Genomic DNA, 23,528 nt, shown 5'->3' on the forward strand with positions numbered 1-23,528 from the left:
CCAGTATCCTTGCCGTGAAAACTAAATGGATCAGTACAACCAGAGCTATGTCGGTATACCATCGGAAGATGAGACCCCCAGGTCGGAAGATGGTCAAAATGCTACTGGGGAGGAAGAGGATGAGTTCAACTAGCCCCAGACGTGATGACACAGCTAGCTCAAAGCCGAAAGGACGGCTAGCGGCCAATGGTGCTGGTGGTGAACGGCGAATCCAATGTTCTAAGGATCAACACACCACTGGAACCTGGAATGTAAGATCTATGAGCCAGGGCAAGTTGGATGTGGTTATTGGTGAGATGTCAAGATTAAAGGTAGACATTTTGGGCGTCAGTGAATTGAAATGGGCTGGAATGGGCCACTTCACATCAAATGACCACCAGATCTACTACTGTGGACAAGAGGACCACAGAACAAATGGAGTAGCCTTCATAATTAATAGTAAAGTGGCTAAAGTAGTACTTGGATACAATCCAGAAAAATGACAGAATGAGCTCAATTCGAATTGAGGGCAAGCCATCTAACATCACAGTGATCCAAATATACGCCCCAACCACAGATGCTGAAGAAGCTGAAGTAGAGCAGTTCTATGAGGATCTGCAGCACCTACTGGACAACACGCCCAAAAGAGACGTTATTTTCATCAGGGGGACTGGAATGCTAAGGTGGGCAGTCAGATGACACCTGGAATTACAGGTAAGCATGGCCTGGGAGAACAAAATGAAGCAGGACATAGGCTGATAGAATTTTGCCAAGACAACTCACTCTGCATAACAAACACTCTTTTCCAACAACCTAAGAGATGGCTTTATACTTGGACTTCACCAGATGGACAACACCGAAATCAGACTGACTACATCCTTTGCAGCCAAAGGTGGCGGACATCTATACAGTCGGTAAAAACAAGACCTGGAGCTGACTATAGTTCAGATCACAAACTTCTTATTGCACAATTTGGATCAGAATAAAGAGATTAGGGAAGACCCACAGATCAGCTAGATATGAGCTCACTAATATTCCTAAGGAATATGCAGTGGAGGTGAAGAATTGATTTAAGGGACTGGACATAGTAGACAGGGTCCCGGAAGAACTATGGACAGAAGTTTGCAACATTGTCCAGGAGGTGGCAACAAAATACATCCCAAAGAAAGAGAAAACCAAGAAGGCAAAATGGCTGTCTGCTGAGACACTAGAAGTAGCCCAAGAAAGAAGGAAAGCAAAAGGCAACAGTGATAGGGGGAGATATGCCCAATTAAATGCAAAATTCCAGAGGTTAGCCAGAAGAGATAAGGAATTATTTTTAAACAAGCAATGAGAAGAAGACAATAGAACAGGATGGACAAGAGACCTCTTCCAGAAAATTAGAAACATTGGAGGTAAATTCCAGGCAACAATGGGTATGATCAAAAACAAAGATGGTAAGGACCTAGCAGAAGAAGAAGAGATCAAGAAAAGGTGGCAAGAATATACGGAAGACCTGTATAGGAAGGATAACAGTATCAGGGATAGCTTTGACGGTGTGGTCAGGGAGCTAAAGTCAGACATCCTGAAGAGTGAGGTTGAATGGGCCTTAAGAAGCATTGCTAATAACAAGGCAGCAGGAGACGACGGTTCCCAGCTGAATTGTTCAAAATCTTGCGAGATGATGCTGTCAAGGTAATGCATGCTATATGCCAGCAAATTTGGAAAACACAAGAATGGCCATCAGACTGGAAAAAATCAACTTATATCCCCATACCAAAAAAGGGAAACACTCAAGAATGTTCAAACTATCAAACAGTGGCACTCATTTCACATGCCAGGAAGGTAATGCTCAAGATCCTGCAAGGTAGACTTCAGCAATTCATGGAGCGAGAATTGTCAGATGTACAAGCTGGGTTTAGAAAAGGCAGAGGAACTAGGGACCAAATTGCCAATATCCGCTGGATCATGGAAAAAGCCAGGGAGTTTCAGAAAAACATCTATTTCTGTTTTATTGACTATTCTAAAGCCTTTGACTGCGTGAACCATAACAAATTGTGGCAAGTTCTTAGTGGTATGGGGATACCAAGTCATCTTGTCTGCCTCCTGAGGAATCTGTATAACACCAAGTAGCAACAGTAAGAGTAGACCACGGAACAACGGACTGGTTTAAGATTGGGAAAGGAGTACGGCAGGGTTGTATACTCTCACCCTACCTATTCACCTTGTACGCAGAACACATCATGCGACGGGCAGGGCTTAAGGAACCCAAGGCTGGAGTTAAAATCTCTGGAAGAAACATTAACAATCTCAGATATGCAGATGATACCACTTTGATGGCTGAAAGCAAAGAGGAACTGAGCAGCCTTATGATGAAGGTGAAAGAAGAAAGTGCAAAAGCTGGCTTGCAGCTAAACCTCAAAAAAACCCAAGATTATTGCAACCAGCTTGATTGATAACTGGCAAATAGAGGGAGAAAACGTAGAGGCAGTGAAAGACTTCGTATTTTTAGGTGCAACGATTACCGCAGACGCTGACCGCAGTCAGGAAATCAGAAGACGTTTAATCCTTGCGAGAAGAGCAATGACAAATCTCAATAAAATAGTCAAGAGCAGAGACATCACACTGACAACAAAGGTCCACATAGTTAAAGCAATGGTATTCCCAGTAGTAACATATGGCTGCAAGAGCTGGACCATAAGGAAGGCTGAGAGAAGGAAGATCGATGCTTTGGAACTGTGGTGTTGGAGGAAAATTCTGAGAGTGCCTTGGACTGCAAGAAGATCAAACCAGTCCATACTGCAGGAAATAAAGCCAGACTGCTCACTTGAGGGAATGATATTAAAGGCAAAACTGAAATATTTTGGCCACATATTGAGAAGACAAGACACCCTGGAGAAGATGATGATGCTAGGGAGAGTGGGAGGCAAAAGGAAGAGGGGCCGACGAAGGGCCAGATAGATAGACGATATTCTAGAGGTGACAGACCCGTCCCTGGGGGAGCTGGGGGTGGTGACGACCAACAGGAAGCTCTGGCATGGGCTGGTCCATGAAGTCACCAAGAGTCGGAAGTGACTGAATGAATAAACAACCACCAAGGCCTTGTTTCAAGTCACGACACTATGGGCAATACCCACAGATGGACTAGAAGCAGAATTTCCACAGCTGATCTTAATTAATTGATAGTCGGGAAAGCACTCCTATGTAGTGACTGACGTCTTGTGTAAGCAACCTCTGTGAATGAATCCTAAATACTGGCGTATTTCAACACATTCTCTGCTTACAATTCAAACAGTTTCCTTATCTGGAGGCTCCAGGTCCACTTCATTTGTTTCAGAAATGCAATCCCACCTCCTGAACAGCCCATAAAGAAAGGGAAGGGTGGATGGTTATAGTATTTTCTATGATCAAGAAACTGGTATGAATAGGATTCCTCTTTATGCTCAGCCAAACACGGTTACAGCCATGTTGACACCCCTTTCTGACCAAGGATGAGTTGGAGTGAAGTTGGAGTGAAGCATGGAGAGAGCACTCCATGCAGGTCCTCATCCACTCATCATTAGCAGAATATTGTTATGCCTGAAAAGAGCAGAGATTCCCGGCTTTGTAACAGATTGCCCAGTTTTCCCCCTTTTCTCAAGCCTTGGGGTAGTGTTGATGGAACCCCTTGCTGGAGGTATTTGGCAAATGGTTGCATATGTTTTGCTGTTTGTTGGCCAGATTCTTCATCTTGTTCATTTATTTTATTGTATTTTTTATCTTGTTTTTAAATCTCATGAGTTGCCCCAAGTCAATTTGGAGTTGGGTGGCACTGACAAAGAGGAGGAGGTAGGACAGGAAATGCCTAATGCATGAAACTGGTGTTTTATTTATTTATTTATTATTCAAATTTTGTTACCGCCCATCTCCCCCAAAAGAGGGACTCTGGGATATGCTCCTAGCCATCACTATCCATATCATCCAAATGGTCTGTAGGTTCTTTTTAAGGAAACCTACAGTATAGTTCAGAAGATTTGGAACTCAGCAGGAAGGAAAGAGGCCTGTGGACCTTTGTTTAACATTTGCTCTGTGCCATTCCTTTGCAATACAGTCCTTTGTGAGGGCTTTGCTTTTAATTTGTGTTGTAACAAACTAAGTCAACTTCTAAATGCATGGGGAACAGATTTAAATTTTCGTATCTGCCCTTGTAAGAAAAAAATATTCACCAACTCTGCTATTCTGCTATAAGTTGTGCCAGTTATAAGTGTACACCTTTTTTGACAAAAGTTCCTTGTTATAACTTTTAGCTTAATTCCTTCATTATTCCTATGAAGGATTAAGCAATGCTAAGAAACAATTCAGGCAAGGAGAAGTATGAACTCGTTTCTACAGTATTAAGTAGGACAAAAAGTACTCACCCAAGTCAATATTGCTGGTTATTTTCTTGTGTACCTGAGCTGTGGTAATGGTTTTGTCATACAGATGTCGCTTACTGGGATCCTTCAACATACACAATACCATGGAAAGAGGTTGGTTGATCACTCCTGCCCCCAAGAACCCATGCTTAGTTGTAGATGAGGAGAAGGCTTTATAATAAACAAGCACGTTCTTCTCTGCACACTGATATCTAATGGAGAAAGATAAGGTGAGAGCACAGTTTCTGCAAAAGTACCATAAAAGATACTCTCTTGGTATAAATAGAAGGGAGCTATGGTCAAAACTTACTTCCAGCCAGCGGCTCCCTGCCCACTATAAAGGTTTTTCAAGTCATTTGAACACACTGCCATAACCTTTAAAGCAAGTAAAATGCAATGTTATAGTTCAGAAGTTGCAGCCCCTTTATACAGAATTCAGCTTTGTTTAATTTTGTGAGAACTTCGCAGCTTAACATGGGAATTTTGTTACGTTCTCTTCTGAGGTTCATGCAGGTATCCAGCAACCTGTTGGAAATGGGTTTAATTTTCCTTATTTAAATTAGTGACAGTATAAACAAGTAATTTCCACACCAAACATTAAATGAATATATAAACATATCACTTGCTTCCTCCTAGTTGGTGGGATGTGGGCCATAGTACTTTGGCTTGCAAAGAAATCTCTAGATTACAGATCCTAGCTTGCACAAAATAGGGTGACAAGAGAACTTAGCAGGCAATGTCTAGCAAAACTCTGGATCTCAAACTCTTAGCAACCAAACAGGAGTGGGAAGACATTCCCTGTCTCTCAGGTAAGCCTTTTAAGGGGAAGAGCCAGCTTCACTTTGTCTGTTTTTATCATCCATCCTGAGAGGGAAGTATTTATCCATCCATCCAATTTCTAGGCTACCCAATTCCAAAAATGACTCCGGACAACTTCACAAAACTAAAAACAGAAAAAAAAATCACACACTTTTTTTTTGGTGTCAGAAGCACCTACCAAGGCTCTTCTTTGTTGAAAGGATTTGCCGGTGACATTCACACACTAACACAGAGGAACAAATGCAAAAACAATCTCCCATATCACCAGACACCCTAACCTAGGGTTTCTCAACCTTGGCAACTTTAAGCTGTGTGGACTTAATTCTGGGAGTTGAAGTCCACACATCTTAAAGTTGCCAAGGTTGAGAAACCCTAGGTTAGGGTTGTCAAGGTTGAGAGGTTTCCCTTGACGTAAAGTCCAGTCGTGTCTGACTCTAGGGGGCAGTGCTCATCTCCGTTTCTAAGCCTTTAGAGCCGGCGTTGTCCGCAGACACTTCCGGGTCATGTGGCCAGCATGACTCACGGAACGCCGTTGAGAAACCCTGCCCTAATCCAAGGCATGAGGGAAGAACCAGGTTTTTAGCACTTGCCGGAAGGTGGGTAGAGTCAGGGCCAAATGAAGATGCTGTTCCAGAGGGAAGGTGTCAGATTTAGGACAGAGATATTAGCCACGCGACTGGGGGAGCATAAGGAAACCTTGCAGTTCATTGTGGCCCCTATTGCCAACTACTCCATCATACTGGGGCTCCCATGGCTAAAAAGCAGAAAGCCACAGATCGATTGGGACTCGGGTACTTTATTATTTAAGAATGCAGTTGGTAAAAAAATTTCGGTACCCCAACCGGGGGGGGGGGGAGGTGGCTGGAACCCTTCTTACCCTCTCCCCCTTGCCTGAAGTTTTGCCACAATCTGACATTCCATCTGAATATGCAGACTTTACTGATGTCTTCGATGAGATCTTTTGCCTCCTCATAGAAAGACTGACTGTGCCATTGAAATAGACCCAAAGGCTAAACTACCAAAGCCCAAAATGTATGCCATGTCAGAGACGGAAAAAACCATCCTAAGGGAATTCATTGACAAAAACTTACAGCGTGGATTCATTGAACCTGCCAATTCACCTTTGGCTGCCCCTGTACTTTTCCGGGCGAAAAAAGATGGCTCTTGAAGACTTTGTACGGATTACTGTGGAATAAATGCCACCTCCATTACAAATCAGGTGCTGACAGAAGGTGTTGCAACAGAGAAGGCTCCCTTCCTGGTTCCTGCTAGATGACCCTGATTAATTGACAGGACCCAAAGCAAGCTGACTCTGTTGGATTGTACAGAGGCACCAGGCAACTGCTAAATTTAATTGCCAGCTAAAGACCAGGCACCCCATCCTGAAACAAGGATTGGTGAATCAGAATAAAATTAGTAATCTAGGGAAAACATGGAGTTAGATGCAAATTAAGATTCTTTTGTTAATATATATTATGGATTAATCTGAGTATTCTTTGTATCTTTGCTACTATTTTATTCTACCCATGCGTATTCTTTGGGCATGTGTATGGCCAGAATCCTGATTTACTTTCTCAGTCCTTTAAATGTTAATCTGGTTACCTAATACATAATTAAAAACTTGTATCTTCTCAATATACTGTTACAGTTGTTTGCCCAGGAGAACAGCCTAAAAATGCCTTGCAGTTCTGCTACTAGAGACAAAAAAACAAAACCAAACCAAACCCGGAGGATCTTCCACTTTCTTTCTCTGAAGTAAAAGAACAAGGGAAAAAAATGTTGCTATATGAAAGGGGTGGCGGGAGCTACTAACAGGCTCTTCCTTGTAATATTAGGAAGGGCACATTTGTAATATTTAATTATATTTATTTATAATAAATATAATCAAATAGTGTCATTGTGTGCACTGTCATGTTACATTTTAGTGTGATAAGAACAAAATACAATAGTTGCAACAAAGGATTTTTCCTTTATTCTGTTCTGAGATATTCTTTGAATCCTAGTCCCTAAAAAGCACATTCAGGAACAAGTTTTAGGCACACACAATCCTGACAAGAGAGTTAACTATCTGACCTGACAAGAGAGTTACTAAACAGGGAGCAAACCCCACACTCACCAGCACTGATGATGTTACCTAGTTGGGTAATGAAATGTCTGCAAGCAAATAACCAAGCTCAGGGAGCACCAAGGACTCCACAGTTCAGTCCAGACCTACGTATGTTCTCTTTTAGAGTTACTTGTGCTGTTTTTCTTATAGAGATTTCTATTATATACTGTATGTTCTGTTGGATTTCTCAGAGGTCTTCAGTAATATTGACCATGTTATCTTCCTGGAATTATTGTGAGAGTTGGAAGTGGGGGCTACTGTTCTTCAGTAGTTCTCCTTCCTGCTAGGCAGATGGTAATGGGGAGAGGTCAAGCCTTGGACACTCTTTTATGGAGTGTCACAGGGCTCGGCTCCCTCTCTCTTACTGTTTAATATCTACATGAAGCTTCTAGAAGACACCATCCACCAGCATGGGGTAGGTTTTATCAATATGCTGATAGTATTCAGCTATATATCTCTACCCCGAGCCAGGCAGAAGATGTAATGGAGGTCCTGACCTGGTGCCTGGAGGATGTTGGGGTCTGGCTGGGAAAAAATGAGCTTAGATTGAATCCTATTTGGACAGAACGGCTATGAACTTGGAAGCTGATTGCATCCAGAGATATCCATCCTTGATTCTGGATGGGGTAGCACTTCCCCACATAAAGCTTGCTTGCAACTTGAGGGTTCTCTTGGACTCACAGCTTCTGCTTGAATGGCACATGGAGGCTGTGGTCAGGAGGGTCTTTGCACAATTACATCTTGTGCATCAGTTGCAGCCTTTCAGGCCTTATCACTTTATGGCTGGATTACTGCACTTCACTCTACATGGTATTGCTCTTGAAGACCTTCCAGAAGCTTCAGTTATGGGCACAATGAGGTTTGCCCATGAAACACCGTTACTATGGGAGTTGAACTGGTTGCCAGATAGCTCCCAGGTGCATGGCTCAGGGCCTAGATTTCTCCATGACTACCTTCTCCCACGTTGAAGCTGCCTGCCCAGTAAGATCTCGATTTACTGAGTGTCCTACCACCAAGGAAAAGCCATCTTCAGAAACCCCAGGATTTAACTTTCTGGATGATGGCCTCCCTCCTTTGGAATAGCTTACCCCACAGATAACCAGACCATCCTTGGTACATTTCAGACAGCCATCTGCGTTCAGTAAGATCACGCTAGCCCAAATGCTGGTGCGTTGTTCTGATTGATTATAATTGTATTAATTTATTTTTGTTATTAATCTTTTTATACTAATAGCTGCTTAATCTCTCTGGAAATGGAGTAGCAAATAGGTTGTTGTGATTGTGCTGGTGATGATGAAGACACAGAAAAAATGTAATGCATATAGTGGGCCTTAGTAACTAGTAGAATGGAAGATTAAATAGCAACTTTGTAGAACTTTTCAATATTCTCCTTCAGAGACATCAAAAGCAGAACTATCAACACACTCATCTACTCACCTCGGCAGTAGCATTAGCCAAGACATGTTTGGACAGATCTTCATACCCTTTTACTGGAGAAGCTGAAAAGGTGCTAGGTGAAATAATTAGACTATTCTTATGGCTGCTCCTCTCCATAGATGAAGAGGTCACGGGAAAAGCCTCTGTAACAAATGAGATAAATAAGGTGCCTATACCACAGATTTGATTTGAGTCACTTATTTACAGGATGTACAAAATGATCCAATTGACTAAAATAGGACAATTCTAGTGGATCACATTCTGCTTCCAGTAACAGGTAATTTTGCTAATGAAGTTTGAAAATAACATGCTCTGAATGTTCATAATCCAAACTCTTAAGATCAATTCAGAGTAGAAGAACTGAAAGTCTTCATTCACAGAGAATTGTACAAGTTCATGTGTGGTCCATATTCATTACAATGAGTATTTAAAGCCAAGAATTGCTGTTGCCACTATTTCAGAAACTACTTCCTTCTTAATAAAACTGGTTAACTAGAGCTTTTAAAAAATAATTTAAAAATTAAATCAAGACTAAGTTATTGGACTGAAAATCCCAAGGCTGGAGAAAATAAATACTCACATATGCATAGACCAATCATGCAGAGGAAATGGCTGATTTGAAAATCTATTATATCCAACCCTCCCTTTTTGTTCACTGTCAGTGGAGAGGGCAAAGCTAATGGCTTGGGAGAGTTGTGCTTTATTATTTTTGCCCAGAGATGTCTAGGCAGGGTGCAATCTTCCCACGGAAGTAATACAGAAGAGGTGTTTAATGTGCTCTGGAAAAAAGTGGGAAGGATACTTCCTGGGAACATTTGAAACAGCCCTTATTCTTTTAGTATACTATAGCATTTAACCTTACGCTCTTTTTGTTAAACGGATAGCTAATGTAAGTCATACATATTTGATTTTCACTGTTTTTTTAAATACGTGAAACATCCCGCAACATATTCGATACAGAACTCATCATCAATTGATTTATTCATCCCTCACCACTAGCAGACCCCTTTTGCAGTTGTTTGAGTAGGCAAAGCTGATGATTTCTAATAGCTGAGCGGCCTCTTGCATCTTCTGCTGAATGTTCCGTATCTTCTAGACCAACCTGATATATAGGGGGAAAGTCAAAATAGCCACATGTGAATATTTTATTATTTATTTTGTTTTACTGGGCTTTTATACAACTCCAGTCATAATTGACTCTAAACAGCAGACTTTGCTCTGACGTTGGCTTCTGATGGATGGCAATATGAATTTAGAATCATGGGGACCTCCACTGATAAAAAAGAACAGGAGGAAAAGGCAACATACACTTGGACCTCTTAGAAATCATCTTAGAGAGAGAATGATGCTAACAGCCTGTAACCAAACTGCCAGTCATCTGCTCAAGACACAGGCTTTGTTATCCCACCTGACTAAGCTTGTTGCCATCCTAAATCAAACCTATGACACTGAACACTATATTCTACTCTATAAAACCTTTTATTTTAATTCTTTGATGGAATAGAAACTAGTATTACCTGGGCTCCTTGTTTGCCAAGAAGGTTAGTAGAATAAGTAGCTGTGTTACTACTGTTGTATCCAGAAGTCGGCCCTGAAGACAAACTAAGGGTGGAATCTGTGTGTAAAGTGCTTGTGCTTACAAGAGTCTTCAGTTTAGTTTCTTCCTATAATAAACACATCAATATTAAGGAAATGCTGGGAAAGCAGACCAGTTTAAAATGTGTTCATTCTACTCTTTCAAATAGTGATTTATTTTAAAATGTTTATTTCATTCTAATGTTCACTACTTCATTTTGTCTGCTTGTAGTTTTTGTTCAGAAAGTGAACAAAACAGGTGAATGAGGATGTCTTCTAAATGGTATTACCTTCTAAAATGAATGACCTAAGAATCATAGCCTGGATGAAAATGTTAAGTAACTGAAATCTTCAAGAGATTTTAAGGATGTACACAACCTCATCTGTTTTGAAATTGGTGCATTCCTTCCTCTTCCTCCAATTTCCTCTAGTAATGGAACTACCTCAAATTTAGAACATAAATTAAGATAGATGTGAGTGACTTTATCTTCAAAGTGTTTTGCGAACATTACATTTTTCACACTCAGCTACAGAGGATTCTGTCACATAAAGGTTGGTACACTATGTACTTTCAGGCATGCCCAGATCATAAGATGGAGCCTTAAATTAACAGAAACTGCAAAACTAGCTGAAATAATTTAACACTTGCCTTCTGCAGTTGAGAATATATTTGTTCTCGAATGCGCCTCTTTTCTTGTTCAGCTCTTTCCCGGAGCTTGTCCCTCGCTCGTGCAATTTCAGTTTTGGTCTCTTCTCGTGCCTTCTGATAATCTCGAAGCAACTGCCCAATCTCCGAAGGATGCTGGATCCTGTTTTTTGGTTCCTGGACCCTTAAAAATGTCATTATGGTATTCTGTGTATTGATTTGTAAGTCACATTATAAGCATTTCCAAATGAAGTGCACTGTATGAATGCTTTGAATAATAAATAACAATAATTCTGTCTCTGAAGAATGGTAAATGTTAGAATGAGAATTACTTTCTGAAACTTAGGAAGGAATTAAAATAGGGACTATTATCGGCCTGAATGAATTATCATCACTGCAGGATGAAGGCCTCTTCACTGATGGTTATGGATTGGAATCTACCATGCTGATCTGGTGCAGGTTGGCTGAAGGATGTTTTTCAGCTTCTCAGTCTAGGGAAGAGGGAACACTTGCTGAGATGGGCGGGTATAGAAATTGAATAAATAAATAAATAAAATAAACAACTGGGCCAAAATCATCCAGCTGGCTTCCACACGTAAGGGAGGACTAGAACCCAACTTCCTGGACACAGAGAGAAAACTGAGCAGAAGACGCTGCTCTTTCTCCTTGCTGCTATCATTGCTTACTCGATTAAAAGATACTGGGGAACAAATGTAGGGAAGGAAGACCAAAGGCCATTCACGAGTACCTGAGTACAAGCTCTGTCTTGTTTGCAAAAAGCTGCCTTTGGTGCTGGCCCTGAGCTTCAATTACTACAAAGGGTTGGCCCAATTTTCTCAGTTACAGATAATATTCTCTCATGGAGCAGAATTCCCAGATTATCCCAATGGAGAAAGAGGTACAGCTAGTTCTCCATACCCCAAATACAGCCCACATGATATCACAGGAATGAAGGTCATCAAGTGGTTATGAGGCTTTTTAAAACCCACTTATGCCATCCAAGCCTTATTTGTTTGTTCCCAAAGACAAACCACTCAACAGGGAGAGGAAAATTTAGATGTGCTTAAAAGTAAAGAAACCTCTTTCTTGGTTTGGCTGTTTATTTAAATAGTTGCTTGTTTATTTTATTTATAAAGTGTATCCTCCACCTACCAGGTACCCAGGACAATGCACAATAAATAAGCATCTTTTTAAGATTCTAAAATGAAAAAATGTAGAAGTGAAACCCACACTGTATGATCATACTGAAAAGGATTATTACAAAGAATTACACAGGTAAGTTACCAGTGGATCTAAATGAAAGGCATCTTATTTCTGAGATACTCCAACATGAAACCTGAAGACCTTACTCAGATCAACTTAGGAAAGCCTGTACAAGTATCTTACTAAGAATATCTCTACGAATAAAAAACAAAGTGATAGAAGATGCAACATGGATTATGCTTTCTCTTATGAAAAGATCAATAAACCGTTACATGAAAACTTCACAGTTTAACTAAGTCCTGGGAAATGAATCCACATTATGTTTTAAAAAATACTCTCTTCAGTAAAAACCTGCTTTCTTCAGACTCAATTATGTATTAAATGCTGAAAAAGAAATCAAATGGCTGAAACAAACCAGAGACTTTGGACTTAGCTATAGCTCAAGGGTGTCTTGTCTTTTCAAACTTATGCTCAGCACCTCCTATCAAAAGGCTGTTCTCAACGGCCCCGGGCCAGCCCTACCTTGTATTTTCTACCACATCTCGTCTCAGCTGCTGGAGGTATTCACGGCGTCGACTGGGGAGATCAGTTTCTCTCTGGTTACTGTCCAGGGTTTGCAACAGACTCAGATGCTTTTGTGGACTAAGACTGCGGCTCCTTCTGAAGCACTGAAGTCTCTCTTCTCTCTGTTTCCTCAATATTTCAATTGATTTCTTGTGCCTATTATGGGGATAAGGAAAATGAGGATATTTAAAATAAAAAACGTTGTATCTTTTAAAATATTTAAAACATTAAAAGACTGATTTATTATTTATTAATCAAATTTATCACCACCCATCTCCCAAAAGGGATTCTGATAGAAGATGGCGTATCAGATGGTAGGAATAAAGCCCCTACCAGGATGCAGGCTGAACCTGAAATAAACTGTGTTTAATATACATTACTTCCAGGTTAGCATGCCTTGGGCTGCAGCCCATTTGCAGAAGTGTGTTATAGCTATAAAATACTTCCAGTGTTACTGGAATATATAATGCCTAATTCATCAGAAAGAAGGATAACTCAGAATCCCCTGCCATTGTCTTACTTTACCCGATAGGTGCTGTGATAGGTAGCAATGCTGAATAATATTTGAACAAGTGTTCTGATGATATTATACTTCAGGTTTTCCCTCTCCCCTCCCCATTATTGGTTGCTAGTAAGAAATTAGTAATATAATGATATTAGGTTCACGAAAGCTTATGCCTTTTAACAACAGCTGTCCGTCTGAAAAGGAGCTACTCCTTCTGATGTATGGTTCTGGGAAAATTTCACTACACATTACCAAGAAGGAAATTCTTTGGAAGATATGATTATCAGCAGCTGCTCAAGTTTCATAATATCAACTTCTGTTCTGCAATATGAACATACTCTATCTATCTCCTGTTGATGGTGGTGTCTTACACTCTTGCTGTTTTTAGCTAGTCTGCAATGTTGAGAAAATAGAGTAATTACCTTTCATAAAGCTGCTGTTTTATGGGCACTGATGTCAAATCCTCGCCTACTACATTCTGAAGAATCCTCAGCTGGGCATCAGTTTCCCCAATCCCATAGGTTAGCTTTGCTTCAGTGAGTTCCACAGTAAGAGGTTGCTGACTCATGTCTAAATGTATTCCGGACATAACCTGGGCACGCTCTCTTTGTAGCCTCTCAATCTCTCTGGCTCTCCTTTCACTAAGCAGGGATCGCTCTTCTATTTCAGTTGCTCTTGTCTTAACTGAGTTTCCTTCTGCCTGGCTGTGGATATCACTAGCACTCTGTGTCAGGCTAGTTAAAGAAGAGTGAGGGGCTCCCTTCACACCACACCAGTTGCTGAATTTATTGTGCGTGGGCAGGTCACGAAGACTGTACCTTCGAAGTCTGTGGGCTTTTACTAGTGAAGTGTTCCCATGTAGCAAAATTTCAGTATTACATTCACTATCAGTATCAGATCCTGTATTTGTATCATCATCATCACCATCACCATCTTGCATGTCATTCATTTCTGACTTGAGAAAAGAGTCACCCTTCTCATTTCTCCAGGCCTGATGGCATGATTGAGAAGAATCAGGAACACATTCATGAGTCTCATCAGATTTTACGCATGAAGATGTATGATGCTCATTTAAAGATTTTGGTAAAGACTTTTTAGTTGGTGAGCATTCTGAATTTCTAATGGAGCTTCCACTTTTGATTCCTCCTGAGAAGTTTCTTGCCCTTCTCATGGCTTGTATCTGATGAAATGAATGTTCTGTGGGAAGGGTCTCTCCATGATCATCAATTACATATTCCCCATGGCTAGAAAGTTCTAAAGTATTGCTTGAGTGATAAAGTCTCTCGGTGTGAACTGCAGCATGTGTGTCAATGGTAAATCTGTGCTTTTGTTTTGAAGTACCTTTTTTGGAAAGAGTTCTTTCCAAAGCCATTTCCATGTTCTTATCCAAGCCATTTCCAGACCTTTTATCCTTGCTCTCTCTAGGTGTGGTAGACTCACTGTCTACCTCAGCATGTGAAGAAATATCAACACGTGGCTCCCAAGAACTCATACGGTACTGTAGATCTGAGTCTTTTTTTTTCAAACCAGTTTCTGAATTTTCAGTACTTCTTACCTGTTGCCCAACTGACGCTTTGCAAGAACTAGTCAACATCTCTGATGTAGGTTGCTGGTTGGTTGGATTTGCACTAAGTATCAAAATTGGGGAAGAGGCTCGGTCAACTAGCAAGTTGCTTTTACAGTATAGTTCCCTTGTTTCTGGAATGCTAGTTTGATCAATAGGATTCTTATCTTGAAAGTAACAGTTGGGAGAGAGAGAGATACAGGAAGCAGGACTGGCAGCTGTAGTAGCTGAAGACTCAAGCCTAGAATTATATAATGAGGATGCAGCTGGATATGCTTTGGGGCTACTGAAAGCAGGTGACGAAATATTTAATGGTGTTTTAGGCACTTCTGTGGAAGAACTGGAATGTATACCTAAGGTAGATTGAGGCATATAATAATGTTCTTGAGTATCAACATCATGACTTCTTATGTCAGGCATACTCAGCAAATTCCTTCCTTTACTTTCTGATGTTCTTTCCTTAGGTAGAGTTATAGTATCTGGATGTACTAGTTTCACAGTAACATTTACTTCCTGAGATTTCACTAGGTCATTTTTCATATTGGCATTAATTTGTCTGTCCTTGATTGTACTTCGAGGATATCCTAAAATATCAGTTTGAATGCCTATGTCTTCTGTTGTCTGAGTATAGCGATCAAGCACACTAAAGCTTGTTCTCTGTTCAATTGCTTTATGGTAATTTGGTTCATTATCTTTTATTCTTTGTAAGGACAAATTTCCAAGCAGCTCAGAGGTGTTGTGAAGAAGCTGTGAAAGGTGCATGGAAATGTTCTGCACGCTTGACCAAGAAGGTGGTTCTTGGAATGAACCCTTGCTTGGCTCAGGTTTTCCCGCAGGTACATCTGTATAGCTTCTGCGGTGCCTCTTCTGTCTTTTATGCTTTGTTGGTGCTTCGGTCTGTGTTTCCCGTTCACAAATAAGTATTTCTTGTTGTTTATTAGATGATAAATCTGCTTTAGTAGGGTAGAGTAGAACAATTTCATCCACTTGTGTGGAAGTATTTTCAGATTGTTGAGTGCATCTCATATCCGGAAGAACATTTTCACAACTGGAAATGCAATTTTGTCGTGTGGTTTCAAGTTCATCCTGAGAAATATTTGTAACACATTTGCCATTTCCATCAGAATGTGTAGATTCAAAACCTTCTCTTGCAACATCCCACCTTTGGAGATCTTCTGTGCTACTAAGGGTGCTGGACAACATTCTTGCATTAGCATAGGAACTGAGATGAGAATGGAAAGGAGAGTTTTGAGAGTTCAAGCCATTATCCACACTAGAACATCTCATAACGGTTTGATTATCCAACCGCAGTGGAGGAGGATTGCTGGAAACATCACTTGCACTTCCAAAGATATATTGTTTCCAACCAATCTTGCAGCATTCATCTTGCTGCCATGGGTGAATATAAGGGTTTATATCACTTGAATTAAAGTGCATGGAATCATTATTCTCTTGATCTAGTTCATTTGTTGCCTCTGACTGATATCTCAGTTCTTCATTTTTGCTCATGTGATAACCATGCAGTGAAGTAATACTATTTGAGTATTTGCTAGCTTCTCTGTCTGTAGGATTACCAGTAGAGTAAGCAACAGGTATTAGGCAATGAAGCGGGGGTGAATCTGAAGGCATATCTTGAGATTGTTCTTTATAGTCTCCTTGGGCTTCAATAGACTTCTTTTGAAATCTGGGTTTATACTTAATTGGGACATTATCTGTCTTTAATTTTGACAAGCTTTCAGCACTGTACATGTCATCCCCAGTTGGAGAGGGAGGCTCAATGCTCATATTTAATTCTTGTAATGACTTAGAAGCTGGATGACCAGAAAAGTCTAATTCAGAGTTTTCTGAAGCACATTCAATGACAGATGTGGCAATCACTGGTGCTGATAAGCTATGACTCTGCAAATCTGGCCACTGTCTACTTTTTTTCATTCTTTTTGCATTCTGTGAAGTGGAAATGTTATTTTTATTCTTATGTATTGCTGATGCAGGTTCTTCTTGCAAAGTTAAATAGCTATTTATTGATAAATATCTGGAAGGGATACTGTCATTTTCTTTTGAGACATTTAGTTGATCTGATGTCAAAATCTCTTTCTCAGCCTTCATCTCTTTACATGCAGCTGTATGATGGTTATCTATTTTTGTAGTAGGAATATTTATTGCCTCCATGCTGCTGTTTAAAAGTAGCGTACTCTGTTCTCTTTGTAAATCAAGATTTGTATTTAAAGTATGAGATAAATTTTTGTCACTATTTTCTAAGCATTCTTTTTGTGGTAAAACAATATTCCTAGGTTCCTGACAATCAGCCACTTCGTGGTATTTTTTTTCAGATTTAAAATTATGTATTCCACTGCAATCTAAAATTGAGTTTCTTTGAGAGCTAGATGATGGGAGACATTCATTTTCTTTTGCAAGAAAAAGAATTGTTTCTGAAGCACACAGTTGCGTGGTAAGGATTTCAGAACCTTCACACTGGCTTTCCTGCATCTGACTGGTAGCAAGTGAAGGACAGGTTAATGGAGCAGGATTTAAAGCAGCAGGTATCTGAGTCTCACTGTGACTTACGCTGCTTTTAAGAGATATATCTGAAGATGAGCAACAAACATCTGGTAAATCCTGATGACAAAGCAAGTTACTTTCTTGGAATTGAAACGTAGCTGACAAACTGGAAGCCAGAAAGGCGTCTTGCTGTGAGTTGGCATATGAACTACATACAGAACATGTGGAACACTCTTGGGACTTTGGGGTCTCAAGAGGGCTGGCGTTTTTAAATAAAGTGCAAGCTGAAAAATCTTCCACAGAACATTTAGGAGGTGTTGTTCCTTCGCAACTGCTTCTTTGATTAAAAGGTTGAGGAGTAAGCAAGTTTCTTTCAGGCGATTTTGTTTCTGTCCTTGTCATGTAATGCTCAGGCTGTAAAGATACATTTGCTTGGTCACAGATACATTCAGGGAAAACATTTTGACCTTGTTTTTCGTTCTGATAGATCTCTTCAATGCTTTTTATGCTATCACTCTGTCTATCAATTTTGCTGTCTTGTTGATGTAAAGCATAATCATCTGCACTTGACACAGGAAAATCAGACACTTTCAAGTTAATATACTTACTCTCCTCAAAATGAAGATCATCTGTAGCTAATCTGTTCAAGTGTCCAGCAGAGTGGTCAGAAATGTAAGAATTCATATTGCATCCTGAACCATAGTCTTCCATAAAACAAGTATCTTCCCATATAGGTTTATCAGAATTACCTGAAAGATTCTCACCATCTTCAAAGGTTGCTACAGAGTTATGTTCTATAGAGAAATCATGAGAAGTTCTGCATGCAAGTATTTCTGTGGTTCCTGTTTGACATCCCACCAATTCATTATATTTCTCAATATTGGTTTTGCATTCTCTTTCAACATACTTGGTAACAAGGCATTTATCTTCCTGATTATATTGCACTAATGAATCCATTTCTTTCTGGCTGCGACTATTCTTAAGACAATCTTGAGAAGAAGGTGTCATTTCTTCTACCTCACCTCTGAATACTGAAGTGGAAAATATTAAGTCTAACGTAGCACTTTCTCTCTGAGGTATATTGAATGAATTTAACAATTGTTCTGACTTTTTGCCTTCATCATGAAACTTCCCTACATTGTGACTTACAAAAGAATCCAACCTTTTGTGAGGGATAACTTTGTTTTGTGTGTCGTCAACAGAAGCATAATCTAATGATTTATGGCATTCCATAAATTTGGAGTATGTGCCCTCTTTATTAGGACTCTGCTCAGATACAGAATTTGAAGTTTTATTTAACATTAAATCCTCTACAGATTTATTTATTCCCTCTCTGTTAACAGGAGATAGTGTTTCATCACTCTCTATCTGTGTTTCATAATACTGAAGTACTTCATTGCAGACATTACTCAAGGGCATTGTCAAATCATTTGCTGTAGTAGAATCACTGTTCCTATTTTCCCCATTTGTAACTTTTCCTTGTAACAAAGGACTTTGTGCATGATCATGGGAAAATCTTGTAACAGTGATTGAAGTTAAATCATAATCTTGATTTGTATTTTCTAGTGCATCTCTTTGGTTAACTGGCATTAAGTTATCAATAATATCAGTATCATTCCTTGAAAACATGTGAGGTAGCAATTCTTTTTGTTTTGATACTTCACTTAAAGATGCATCACTATCTGAAAAGCAGTAATTGCATTTGTTTGCTGGTAAAGCTTGATCTTGGAAGATATCCTGTTCTGGATTTTCACTATTTTCTTCAAAATACTCCTCTTCCTTTCCTGCTTTGAAAGTATGCATGTTTTGTGCCTTGATGGTTTGAGACAGAACCTCAGGTATACATAATTGTCCCAGAGTTATCACATGTACTTGCCCATTTTCCTTAGGAAGGCAGTGAATTGGTATATATTTATAAGCGTCAAGACTATTTCCAACAAAATTTGTGTCACAGTGTTCTGAAACAGAGTTCTGAGAATAATTTATGGGAGGTTGAGATGCATGAATACTTTCAATGTCATTAACTAGCTCTTTTTTAATTCCACACTGCTCAGTGACACCTTTATTATCACCTAAATCAGCACTATCATTACTGTCTTTCAATATTTCACTCACATGATTCCAAAGATTTGCTGATCCTTTCTCAACATGTGTTTCAACACTAGGAAGATGTTTTTCTGGTAAACCAAGTTCATCTTGTTTTTCCAATTTAGAAGCATTGACGTATGTTTCTGGGGTTCTGGCAGTATCAAGTTTTGTTCCATTACTGTTGTCACAATTAGTAAAACATTGAGTCTGATTATCTTGCAGTAAGGCAGTATTTTCAGCAAGTTGTAACCCAGTTAATTTTGAATTCACACATCCTTCATTTTTTCTTGCATCTCTTTGCTCTTTATCTACTCTTCGAGAACAATTTATACCTCCATCAACTTTATCTTCCTGAATAGCATTAGGATATTTTGTTAAGATTTCTGCTGAACACATCTCAGTGTTACTACATATTTTATCTTCTTTATTGTAGTTTAAGTTAGTATCTTGCCTATACTTCATGGTCACTGCAGTCACTGATGGTTCAGAACCATGGATATTTTCTGTACCAATATCATTTTTAACTGGTTGTTCATATTTGTCAGGAAATTCTACTGTGCTTTTAGAGCTTTCTTTTATGTCTGGAGGAAAAATGCTTTGTTTTCCATTTTCTTGGAATTTATTATGATTAACATTGGGTATGTGGATATTACTCTCACACTTCATTGCTAGCTTTGATGCACACAGATCTTCTTCCCTAGAATCCCTCAAGTGGACCTTCTCTTCATCTTCTACTGCTACAGTTACAGATTGGTTCTCGTAACATTTCTCATTATCACTGCTGGGTCTCTGAATCAAATTAGAGCTTTCAGAGTTTCTCCTACTTTCTAAAACTTCAGCTGTACAGTAATTCTGTATACTTTTACTCTGACTACATTTCATTTCTAAAAGATCACTTTCCAGCTTATTGATACTAATTACTAGCTTATTGAGTTCTTCAGAGTTTATGGTCTTACTATAATATTCAACCTGATTTCCCTCTGAAGTTGTAGGGATTCTTCTGGCAACAGCCTCTTTTAGATTGCTAGATGTTTTATTAATATATAGCCTGAGTTTTTGAGAAGCTGTGACTGATAAAATTCCATCTTCTCCCAAAGTTTTTCTAGACTCCTTTCCAGTGTTATTTGTGGATAGATCAGAATGCAGTCCTGCTCCCAAGCAATCATTTTTATTAAATAAATAATGCAAAACTGGAGCTTCTTTCTGCTCTCTTAATGCAGGTATCCAACAAGCATTGGTTTTTCCGGAGTGAATGAAGGAGTTACACACAATCTCTTTATGAAGAGTATGTTTCTGATCTGGGAGATTGCTATTATTTTCCATGAAAGATCTCATCTCACAAACATCCTTCATCCTAGGTATGTCTTCATAACACATACCTGAGCTGAATTGTGGAGTGGATTTTTCACTTATTTCACAAGAACAATCAAGTGAAGTGTTAGCTTTTTTCTCACTTACATCTACTGATTTGTCAATCACAAAATCCACAGGAACAGATAAAGGTGTTCCTTGCTTGGAAGCAGAATTCATAGTACATTTGTCCTCCTCGTTGCTCTTCTCCATCATATTTTCAGCATTAAAAGTTGGCAAAGCTTTCTGGCTCACATTATTTCCAGAATAATCAACTTTTAAGTTTGGAAGAGAATCACTCATTAAGCATTTTGTCTGAAATTTAGATTTATTTTTTGAATCCCATTCTTCACTTTGAGGTACTTCTTCTTCCACTTCTCTAAATATGGGACCCTCTAAAGCAGGAGTGTTATAAACCTCTGTCAGGACATCTCTGTGCTCTTGCATATTGACTTTTTCAGCTTCAGAGTTCTGCATTAATGTTGCAAACTGGTCACTGGAGCGAAAGGCCACTTCATTTGTGTGGTTTGACTCAACTGTTTTTGAGTCCCTTATGCTACTATCTGAATCAGAATTGGCGTCGCCCTTTTCAATTGTTCTAAAGAGACATTCTTCAAAATTAGTATTTACATAACTTTCTTCTTTCTGTAAAATAGGAGCATTTGGGACAGAAATTAAGAGGTTATTTTTAAAGTCTTGATCTCTGGAAATCTCAGAATAAAGTGAAGAAAGAGACTCTGAGGCTGGTTTCAAACAGCTGGATGTTTCTTTCCATTCACTGATGGATCTTGCCTCAGATAAGCTATTAGGCTGCTGACAATCAGGTGTAGGCAAAGAAGCAGCCTCACAGTACCACGGCTTTGTAGGAAATATGGAAACATGACCAAATGATGTATTTTTGGTTGAAAAAGAAAATGACGATGTGTCTTCTGGAGCTTCAACCTCAAGATGTTTCCTTGTTTCCGGTAAAGGTACTGATGGTGCGGTAGATGATATTAGCATTTCAATCTTATTTGGCTCATGAGAAATCTGATGAGGTTTTTTATTGCAAGAAACAAATGATAATTCAGCAGCTGATTGTCTTATGCCATCCTTCTTCATCCAGTAGTTTGACTTATTAACAGGGTACATCTGAGCAACCTGAAATTCTGAATGGTCTTGAGATGAAGGAACAGCTATTATGGGTCTATTCTTTTCATTTTTCAAATTGTTGGACAGCCAAGCATCTGTCAAAACTGGAAGATTTTCACCGACAATGTGTGACACTTGATCTTCTGAGCCACCTTGCCCTGAAAAACTGATTTTCATCTTGTTTAGTGTTTGATCACAAACAGAACTAGACTGTGAGCTGGCATCTAGATAAAAAGAACTTGCATTGAGACTCAACACACTAGATTTTCTTACAGTTTCACTACAGATCTCAAGCTTGTTCTGTTGGTTGCTCACAACAGAGTTGGACCTTAGATTTTGCTGCTTCCAAAAAACTTCTGCTGGCACTTCATCGTAAGCATCTAGTTTAGATTCTTCTGCAAGATCTGACACCTCATCAGCATCACCTAAGCTATCCAGAGAAAAACTTCTTGCTTTGATAGTCAGATTGCCTGATGTGGATGTGTTTGTTAACAGTGAGAAAGCCTGATAATTATTGTCTTTGCAAAGCTTAATAGGTTCTTCTTGTATTTCAGGGAAATTCTTTATATCTTGGCTTTCAGTTTCATTTTCTTTTTCTGTAAGTGAATCTTGTGACATTTGGCTGTCATCGCTTTCTGAACCCTCTAATTCCACAGTGTCTGTTTGAGCTGATTCCTCCAGGTGACTCAACTGTCCTGTCAGTACTTCTGAATTAGCACATGAAAGAGAATCCACAGAATAAGTACTATCTGTGTCAGAAAACTCAATGTCTTCATCTTCTTGCCAGCTGGTCAGTGGATCCGGGACTGTTTTGGAGATTCTATCACTCAGCACTTCAGCACTACACCATCTTCTTTTCCCATGACAGAGTGGTACATGACTGTCTAGATTATTAAGGCTTCTTGCTGAAGGTGCCACCCTCAATAATTCATGCTGTTCTAATGATTGTTTGTCCAATGAACCTTTTTTAAAGTTCTTTGGGGTTCGGGTCAGTTGCTGTAGAAATGGCTTACTACGTACTGATGATTTTTTAAGTTTCTTAATAGAATTTCCAGAAAGTGAACTTTGGTGTTTTTTTCTTTTATCCACCTGAAATTTTCTACTGGCTTCCTGAGCTGCATTCTCTTCTAAGTGCTCCCCTGAGTACTGAATTAATTCTCCTAGTTCTTTAATTTCAGGCCCTTCCTTCTTTGTTTCAGGTTTATGCTTTTCCTTAAAATGATCAGAAGTACAGGCCTTTGAAATCTGGACTTTAGATTTGGTTGGTCGTAAGCTATTATCTGATCTCTCCATTGTTTGGTTATGTGTACCAAGATAAATGACTTCTGTATTATGGTTATTTTCCACTATTCCTTTATTTCTGACATAGGTGTCCTGTTTTTTGATTAGCTGTTTTTGGGCTAGGAAAGATCCATCTTTTTCCTCATGAATATTTCTTCTGGAAAGTTCTTGGACTGCTCTGGGAAGGTATTCTGCAGACAGAGATTTCCTTGGTGGATTGATTATGGAGCATGCGTAGCTATGTGCTGAGGTAGATAACTGAGAGGAATCACTCTTCAAGAAAAAACTGTAGAAAAAAAAATCAACCATTTAATAATAAGTTTCCCATAGTTTGCTGTGAATTTGTAAGGCAATTACACCACTAGAGACATTTATTCAGGAACTAAGAGGCTGCTCTGTGAATGGAC

General features: G+C 39.4%; 1 protein-coding gene across 1 annotated transcript in view; it reads right to left on the bottom strand.

The window, feature by feature from the left end:
* STARD9 (StAR related lipid transfer domain containing 9) overlaps positions 1 to 23,528 on the bottom strand; it is a 113,682-nt gene that overhangs the window by 8,564 nt on the left and 81,590 nt on the right. Inside the window, exons 25-32 of the mRNA XM_063318298.1 lie at positions 13,631 to 23,407; positions 12,662 to 12,859; positions 10,936 to 11,120; positions 10,233 to 10,375; positions 9,709 to 9,817; positions 8,716 to 8,858; positions 4,663 to 4,727; positions 4,356 to 4,564 (exon numbers count right to left, since the gene is read on the bottom strand). Coding sequence (XP_063174368.1) covers positions 4,356 to 4,564; positions 4,663 to 4,727; positions 8,716 to 8,858; positions 9,709 to 9,817; positions 10,233 to 10,375; positions 10,936 to 11,120; positions 12,662 to 12,859; positions 13,631 to 23,407 — 10,829 coding nt within the window. The remainder of the gene's footprint in view (positions 1 to 4,355; positions 4,565 to 4,662; positions 4,728 to 8,715; positions 8,859 to 9,708; positions 9,818 to 10,232; positions 10,376 to 10,935; positions 11,121 to 12,661; positions 12,860 to 13,630; positions 23,408 to 23,528) is intronic.

This window comes from Candoia aspera, chromosome 1 (assembly GCF_035149785.1).
Source record: "Candoia aspera isolate rCanAsp1 chromosome 1, rCanAsp1.hap2, whole genome shotgun sequence".
NCBI classification, from domain to species: Eukaryota; Metazoa; Chordata; class Lepidosauria; order Squamata; family Boidae; genus Candoia; species Candoia aspera.